This window comes from Ylistrum balloti, unplaced genomic scaffold, assembly GCF_031769215.1.
Source record: "Ylistrum balloti isolate Yb309-2 unplaced genomic scaffold, AGI_CSIRO_Ybal_v1 Utg371464, whole genome shotgun sequence".
Classification (NCBI taxonomy): Eukaryota; Metazoa; Mollusca; class Bivalvia; order Pectinida; family Pectinidae; genus Ylistrum; species Ylistrum balloti.
In genome coordinates, this window is record NW_026782764.1 from 8,847 (window position 1) to 17,500 (window position 8,654).

Below are 8,654 nucleotides of genomic sequence, written 5' to 3' on the forward strand. Positions count from 1 at the left end.
ACACTGACATAAGAAAAAGGCTATGACACTGTAGGTGTGACTCTGACATAAGAAAAGTCTGTGTCACTACAGGTGTGACTCTAACATTAGAAAAGGCTGTGACACTGTAGGTGTGACTCTGACATAAGAAAAGGCTGACACTGTAGGTGTGACTCTGACCTAAGAAAAGTCTGTGACATTGTAGGTGTGACTCTGACATAAGAAAAGGCTGTGACACTGAAGGTGTGACTCTAACATAAGAAAAGGCTGACACTGTAGGTGTGACTCTGACATAAGAAAAGGTTGTGACACTGTAGGTGTGACTCTGACATAAGAAAAGTCTGTGTCACTACAGGTGTGACTCTGACATAAGAAAAGGCTGTGACACTGTAGGTGTGACTCTGACATAAGAAAAGGCTGACGCTGTAGGTGTGACTCTGACCTAAGAAAAGTCTGTGACATTGTAGGTGTGACTCAGACATAAGAAAAGGCTGTGACACTGTAGGTGTGACTCTGACATAAGAAAAGGCTGTGACACTGTAGGTGTAACTCTGACATAAGAAAAGGCTGACACTGTAGGTGTGACTCTGACCTAAGAAAAGTCTGTGACATTGTAGGTGTGACTCTGACATAAGAAAAGGCTGTGACACTGTAGGTGTGACTCTGACATAAGAAAAGGCTGTGACACTGTAGGTGTAACTCTGACATAAGAAAAGGCTGTGACACTGTAGGTGTGACTCTGACATAAGAAAAGTCTGTGTCACTACAGGTGTGACTCTGACATAAGAAAAGGCTGACACTGTAGGTGTGACTCTGACATAAGAAAAGGCTGTGACACTGTAGGTGTGACTCTGACATAAGAAAAGTCTGTGACACTGTAGGTGTGATTCTGACATAAGAAAAGGCTGACACCGTAGGTGTGACTCTGACATAAGAAAAGGCTGTGACACTGTAGGTGTGACTCTGACATAAGAAAAGTCTGTGACACTGTAGGTGTGATTCTGACATGTGACACTGTAGGTGTAATTCTGACATAAGGTCCTTCTACAGTAATTATATGTCTGACCCAAACAATGACCCTGATCAGCAAGCCAAAATATTGACCTTAGATTTGAACTTCTTTCTGATCCATTGAGAAGGCTGGATTGACAGAAAAAGACCTAACTATTTATAAACATATCACAGTGCATCAGTATCATAATGACTAGAAGAAAAAAATATTGGTCCTCTGGATTCTGAGAAAAATCAACTTGATTGCAGTCCTCTAATAAAACAACAGAATAATTATCAACCTGAAAGTTTTATTCCACATTTTATTATACATTCATAAGATACATTCTAACAACAATACTCCCACTCACCATTCACACAGTAGTACATTGATTTGTGGAGTCACCTCACTATCTACAGTAGTAAACATCATCCACTTCCAATGTACATAATCATGTATAGTGTACAATTTATATGCCAGTGTGCTTTCACAAAAATATGTTTGCATCAACATACAATGTACCAACAAATTTTGTTACAAAAAGTACTGGTAAACTGTTACATACAATGTATCAGTAAACACTGACATACAATGTATCAGTAAACACTGACATACAATGTATCAGTAAACACTGACGTACAATGTATCAGTAAACACTGACATACAATGTATCAGTAAACTGTTACATACAATGTATCAGTACATACAATGTATCAGTAAACACTGACATACAGTAGACATTGATATACAATATATCTGTAAACACAGACAAACAATGTATCAGTAAACATTGACATACAATGTAACAGTAATCTGTTACATACAATGTATCAGTAAACACTGACATACAATGTATCAGTAAACATTGACATACAATGTAACAGTAAACATTGACATACAATGTATCAGTAAACAATGACATATTAAGTATCAGACTGTGTTGACATACAGAGTTTAAGTTACCAATGATACATAATAAATGTATTGGTAAAAGTTGGATACTTGAGATACCAGTAGACTTGATTTCACAATTTGTGATGCCTGCAAAACAGATATAAATGTATTCTACATTTCCTAGATTGGTGAAATGATTTGTTGTGTGTAATTCATTCTGTCAAATATTCAAACTTCATCTTCGTTCAGTAACATGTTTGGAATTCCAGAACTGATTGGGAACTGACGGCCAGATTCTGGACATACTAGATTTCCTTCAATCACTTCAACCTGAAAAAGGAAGGACAAAAATATTTAAAAATTTAAAATATCTAGTAAAATGTATGGTAATAGTACAATGTCTGGCTGTAGGAAAAATGCTTTGTCTTACAGAAGGACAAAATCACAACATTTGGCTTTAGGACAAAATCACAGTGTGTTGGGACAAAATCATAATAGATGCCAAAAGCACAATATCACATTGTCTTAAAGAAGAACAAAATCAAAACAACTGGCCTTCAGATAAAATTATGACATCTAACAAAATAACAAAATTAGAATGTCTGGCAGTAGGTCGAACCACAATATCTTACAGAAGATCAAAATCACAATATGTGACTGTAGGACAAAAAAAAATCTGAGTTAAGAATGAAATTACTATGCCCAAATGTAGATAGTGGTTATAATGTCCTACTTGGATAAATCCCAATGTCTGACTGTAGAATAAATGTACATTGTCTGACCGTAAGACATTATAATGTGTGAATATAGGTTAAAATTGCAGTGGTTGATAGGCTGACAAAAAAAAAAATGTCTGACAGAAGAATAAAAGTAATAACAACATCAAATTCATTGAAGGACAAAATTTCAAGCTACAGAAGGGCAAAATTAAAATGTTCAAAAATGTAGGGCAAAATTACAGTGTACAAAACTGTAGGGCAAAATGAAAATGTTCAAAATTGTAGGGCAAAATTACAGTGCAAAATTACAAAACTATTAAAATGGGCAAAATTACAGTGTACAAAACTGTAGGGCAAAATTAAAATGTTCAAAAATGTAGGGCAAAATTACAGTGTACAAAAACTGTAGGGCAAAATTAAAATGTTCAAAAATGTAGGGCAAAATTACAGTGTAAAAAACTGTAGGGCAAAATTACAGTGTACAAAACTGTAGGGCAAAATTACAGTGTTACAAAACTGTAGGGCAAAATTAAGATGTTCAAAAATGTAGGGCAAAATTACAGTGTACAAAACTGTAGGTCAAAATTAAAATGTTAAAAAATGTAGGGCAAAATTACAGTGTACAAAACTGTAGGGCAAAATTAAAATGTTCAAAAATGTAGGGCAAAATTACAGTGTACAAAACTGTAGGGCAAGGTTACAATGTACAAAACTGTAGGGCATAATTACGACGTCCAAAACTGTAGGGCAAAATTACAATGTACAAAATTGTAGGGCAAAATTGAAATGTTCAAAAAGGTAGGGTAAAAATACAATATAAAATATGGAAAGGATTTGAAATCTGTTGACAGTCAGCTCATATGATTTGGAAACCTGTACATGATTCTTATAAAGTCAGGGATCTATACCTGCATCATGACATGGTGCACTTTTTTAAGTAACTCCTCATCCTCTTCGTAATTCTCTTTGAGTGTCTCTGGCAAGCCCTCTCCATGGCCGACCTGCAAACAGATTATGCTCAGTCAACAACTTTCAAAATTTTTGGTTCATAGCTTAATCACAGGCACATAGCTATACAGTTTAGCTCGCTGAAAAAAAAAGTATGTGCATATATCTCTTATATATTCCTGCATACTATTTTCTATCAGCAAACTAACTGCCTAGTTTTATAAATATACACAAACTAAGTTGTATTTAATGTGTTTGTTTATAATAAGCCCACCCATATACCATCCACCCCTTTACATTTATATGTCAACTGCCTTAGGCTGTTGCAGGATAAATAGGAAAGTCAGTCTATAGACTTGTGATCAACTTCATCTTATCTCTGGTGGCAGGTACTGTTCGACATACACTAACTTACATCTATATATTTAAATGATCTTCTTTTAAAAACTGACTGAAATATTTGGTTGTAAACATGTTCATATGAGGTTATCAGTACGGAGAATTGTTCCATGATCAATATTAAAATGATAACCAGAATTTATCAATTATTTGTAATACTTTTACATTGAACCAATCTGTAGGTACAGACCTACACCTAATATAGATGTAGGACATATAAATATACATGTACTCACTGACTGTGCAGCTTGATGAAGGGCTGGCCAATCCATTTTCGGTAACATCCGTGTGATAAATTCTGGGTTGAAGTCAACTGTTTTTATCTCAATTTGACTGGCCTGTTGAGAATAAAACCATAATCAGAAATATTTACATGATTTGGGGGTTTTGTACTTAATTCTTACATCATGCACATGTTACATGAATTGCACACGTGACATCTTTTCTAATTAACTAGTAGTGCGATCAAAATGCATTTGTTCCTAACAATGAAGCAGAGCAATTTCGAAAGAAATATCACTGGAATACATTTAAAAAACTTCACTCGAGGCATCTGTTTATAACGTAAAAGTCAGTTGAACGTTCCAATACAGAAATACAGTGGGTAAATTAAAGACGTATTTAATTTAGTAATCGCACGTCCCCGTTGAAATGAACATTATGAGTATATTTTACTTACTACAATTTTCAATGGGTATCCATTCGTTGTGTTCTTTATTATGTTGGAAGTCAGCATATTATGAGTGATAAGCTTCATCTTGCTGTTTCTCACTTTACCATGTGGTGATGTAAACAGGAAGTACAATAGAAATTTAAGGATGACAGAAACAAGTGGAAAGCAATCCTATAATAAGCATATATATTTCATTAGGTTACAGTCCTATTAAAATGTGTAATTATAAACAATACAGTAAATAGATCATTAGGTAATTTTTCAGTTTAATCATCAAAAATATATTTTGACATCACGTAGGTGCTTTTCGTTTTAATCAAGGATTTTAATTGTCTGTCATAAAGTTATATCAACCAAGATGGCTGCGCCCTAAACTTGAAAGCCACGCACATGTGTATCATTGCAACATCAATCAGTTAAATATTATCCAAGAAAAAGAAACTATTTGAATCGCAATATTTTCCCAATTTGATTTGAAAATGTCCAGGAAAAAATCACATGTGTTCACTACAGATTTGGACTTTTGTCCCGACTGTGGATCTGTTCTGCCATTACCGACGTATGAACAATTCGTCGCATGCAAAACGTGTTCTTTCAAAATTGATGTTTATGGCAAGTATTTTAATTACAGATATACCCAGAAAATATTTTTGTGAGTTTATCTTGTTCGCGACCAGGACAAACATAAGTTACTGGATATCCTGAACCCATTGGACTAATTGAACGTATATATATAAGTCTGGAAAGTGAGGGGTCCCAGGTTAAATGCCACAATTTTAATGGTGACACTGAAAGGAATGCATACCTTTATTACACTGATGCCGATGTAGGATATGAGGAGATATTGACAACACTATTATATTGAATTTGTTGTTGGTTTCACAATACTGTTGTTGTTAATCCATGAAAGGTTGAGGACAACTGCTCTCCTGAAATGGGAGTATGTTGTCCTGGTAAATATTAATCACAATATATCACTCAGGCAGAGAGAACTTCTCTAACAGTGAGTTTGATTGGTTAAGACAAAGTCTAGAATGTCAGAGATCATGCGATTGATCCTTATTGGCATATTTGAATAAACAATTATCTTTAGATCTGTTCCTGAGGATTCTGTATAACAAAATGAATGGGAATTGCCACAGATATCAGTGCAAATGTTTGATTTACAAATGGTCTTTTATATTTTCAAATAGTGTTCCCACAATAAAGGTTTTCAGCAGTATTTGATACTTGTATTATATGATGTTACACACTGTCCTCTATCTGTTACATCCTCCCTAAGTTTTATGGTCTAGATGGCAAATTCTATATTCAATCCACATTTTTCTGTTTGATATTAAACCATTCAGAAATTAAAGAGACTTCAAAAAGGGGGAAGGCGTCAACATCAGGTGTAAATAGGTGGGTCTTAAGTGGGGTACTTCACAATGAGTATGGAATCCTAAAGGTATACAGGACCATTAAATAAAAAGTGTATAGTATTTTAATCAATAAGTGCTACAAACTTTTGAAGAAATATGAACTGCTTGAAAATTAAGGCACTTACCTCCCCTTGAGAATTGTTGATTGTCATAGTAAACAATCAAAAGTTCTTTGTAGCAATTTTGTCCTAATGAAGCCTCTGTGATAGAGGCAAAACTATTAGACAGATAAATCACTCACCATAGGTAACGCATGAGTATGTTGTGATTAATATCCTCTTCTCATGAGAATTAAGAACTTCAGTGTATTTTGTTGTCACTTGTAGTCATGGAGATTGTCAACACTTCCTTGATTATGTGTATATAATCACATATGTTAATTATTTTTACCCTTAAGAATTTGATGCTGTGAAAACCTGTTCACGAATTGTGTTCAACACATCGGATAAAGCAGCTTTAAAAGCTCAGGAGGAGACTGGTGAGCTAACAGGGCCAACAGTAAGTACCTTATATCATGCTAAAAACACACTAAATCCCTACTATAATCTTACTCATATGGGGGTTTTATTCGGACAAATAACAAACAAATGCTGGTTCCTTGTCCAGTAATACATATACCCTGGGCTTATTGCCCTATAATAAGTCAACCCTGACTTTGATGAGAAGTTTGGTACTGTACACTGGGCTTATTGTCATGTAATAAGCAAACCATGTATTTAATGAAAGGTTACATGTTTTATTCTGGGCTTATTGCAAGATAATTACACTTATCTTATTGTGATCCACTCAAAAACTTGCTGCATCAAAGTACATACATGTAATTAGAGAATTTTGATCAGAATTAGCTTTTGTAAAATAAGTGCACTGTTATGTGAAGAAAATACCGAATGTATTTGTGTAGCAAGATTAACAGACAGGTGATCAAACTTCAACTGTTTGGTTATGTATAGTTATTTCAATTAGGTACAGTTTATCTGTGAAAATTGCCATACATGCTTAAGATTCCACAATTATCCAACAGGTTGACAGAAAATGTCCTAAATGTGGGCATGAAGGAATGGTGTATACCACGAGACAAACACGATCTGCTGATGAAGGACAGACAGTCTTCTTTTCCTGTCCTGATTGCAGGTATGTTTATTCGATATTTATACATATATACGTATAATTAATCTGATGATAATGGACGTTTCTTTCTGTTTTACTCTCTGTATCATCATCTTATCCATCAATATTTACACTTGATTCATTTTTTCTACAGATTCCAGGAGATTGAATATTCCTGAGTTTGAAGGATTGCAGTTGGTATCGGCAGTGTGTAATCGTCATCTGTCCATCGTTGTCCCATACATGTATTTCGGACAACGGTCACCCAAAGTATACACGCGGAACAGTATACAGAACTTGTTATACCCAAGTTTTAAATTCACATTAGAGACATGTCATTGTTCAATTAACTATTTAGAAATTGTTAATTTTTTAAGATATTTTATTAATAAATGGACATTGTGTAGCAATCTGTCATTTCTGTTTTAATGAAAAAGATGGTAAGAAGAGGAAACATCTTAAAGATACAATATTAAAATTGTAACTGGTATTGGAATGTGATACAAGTGGAAATGGTATATTTAGTGTGATAGAATAAGTGTATAAGTTGAAATAATTAATGATACAGATAACTACCCCCCTCCCCCCCATTAATAATGGATTGAATGGAAATTCCTATTATATATGAGACAGACATTCTTCTTCTCCTGTCCTGATTGCAGGTGTATATAATATAGGACAGACATTCTTTTCCTGTCCTAATTGCAGGTGTATATATTATAGGACAGACATTCTTTTCATGTCCTTATTGCAGGTGTATATATTATATAAGCCAACCTTCTTTTCCTGTCCTGATTGCAGTTGTATATATTATAGGACAGCCAACCTCCTTTTCCTGTCCTGATTGCTGGTGTATATATTCAATATACATATATAATTAAGCTGATGATAACGGACGGTCATTTTTCTTTTCCTCGCTGTAGCTTCATCCTGTCCATCAATGTTTACTCTTTGTTCATTTTGTCTTCAGATTTATTGTTCTGTAATAAGTTTACTGCTGACTTTGATGAGAAATCAGGGGTTGAACCCTGGACTTATTGTTCTGTAATAAGCCTACTGACTTTGACAAGAAATTACTTACTTACTATTTTATATATATTTGTAGATATATATATATATGATATATGTTACATGAATAAAAATTAACAAACAACTTACAGAAGATTTTTTTGAAATTTTATTTTCTGTTAGTTTGTAAATCAACATATTAACAATACAGATTTACACACTTTGTGTAGTTTCATTACTTATCTGTACATTTTCTGTACTTTGTTAAAAAAAAACACAATTTATTCTCTGGTGTGATGCTGTTTACTATGATAACATGACACAAATTTTTCTGTGACCCTTAAAAAGAAAAAAAGTATTTACTCCAGAAACAACAAAAACTATCGAAAGAAACTTTGTGTGTTAAGTCATACCATATGTAGATATGAAATGAATATTTATACTTGGAGGCAATAAATGTTTTGAATGATATATTTTCACTGATGGCTCACAACCATTCTCTCAGATACTAACAG

The 8,654-nt window shown here is 33.9% G+C and overlaps 2 protein-coding genes across 2 annotated transcripts; one reads left to right on the plus strand and one right to left on the minus strand.

Moving 5' to 3' along the window:
- Positions 1-1,798: 1,798 nt before the first annotated feature.
- On the minus strand, positions 1,799-4,703 carry LOC132562619 (multifunctional methyltransferase subunit TRM112-like protein). Its single transcript, XM_060227369.1, has 4 exons — positions 4,610-4,703; positions 4,167-4,268; positions 3,492-3,584; positions 1,799-2,194 (listed from the first exon to the last, which is right to left on the minus strand). Exons 1-4 carry the CDS (start codon positions 4,685-4,687, stop codon positions 2,093-2,095), a joined length of 375 nt encoding a protein of 124 aa, XP_060083352.1. The 5' UTR covers positions 4,688-4,703; the 3' UTR covers positions 1,799-2,092.
- Positions 4,704-4,996: 293 nt separating this feature from the next.
- On the plus strand, positions 4,997-8,287 carry LOC132562620 (DNA-directed RNA polymerase I subunit RPA12-like). The gene is made up of 4 exons (XM_060227370.1): positions 4,997-5,215; positions 6,422-6,522; positions 7,046-7,155; positions 7,286-8,287. The coding sequence occupies exons 1-4, from the start codon at positions 5,083-5,085 to the stop codon at positions 7,308-7,310; spliced, it is 369 nt and encodes a 122-aa protein (XP_060083353.1). The 5' UTR covers positions 4,997-5,082; the 3' UTR covers positions 7,311-8,287.
- The last annotated feature ends 367 nt before the right edge of the window (positions 8,288-8,654 follow it).

What these genes read in the sequence shown, in the direction of transcription:
- LOC132562619 (XM_060227369.1), bottom strand. Translation starts at nt 4,687, where the DNA reads ATGAAGCTTATCACTCATAATATGCTGACTTCCAACATAATAAAGAAC. An exon ending in GATACCCATTGAAAATTGTA is followed by an intron (nt 4,269 to 4,609) that starts GTAAGTAAAATA and finishes TATTCTCAACAG; the next exon opens with GCCAGTCAAATTGAGATAAA. An exon ending in TGCACCATGTCATGATGCAG is followed by an intron (nt 2,195 to 3,491) that starts GTATAGATCCCT and finishes TTCCTTTTTCAG; the next exon opens with GTTGAAGTGATTGAAGGAAA.
- LOC132562620 (XM_060227370.1), top strand. Translation starts at nt 5,083, where the DNA reads ATGTCCAGGAAAAAATCACATGTGTTCACTACAGATTTGGACTTTTGT. An exon ending in TTTCAAAATTGATGTTTATG is followed by an intron (nt 5,216 to 6,421) that starts GCAAGTATTTTA and finishes TTTACCCTTAAG; the next exon opens with AATTTGATGCTGTGAAAACC. An exon ending in TTTTCCTGTCCTGATTGCAG is followed by an intron (nt 7,156 to 7,285) that starts GTATGTTTATTC and finishes TTTTTTCTACAG; the next exon opens with ATTCCAGGAGATTGAATATT.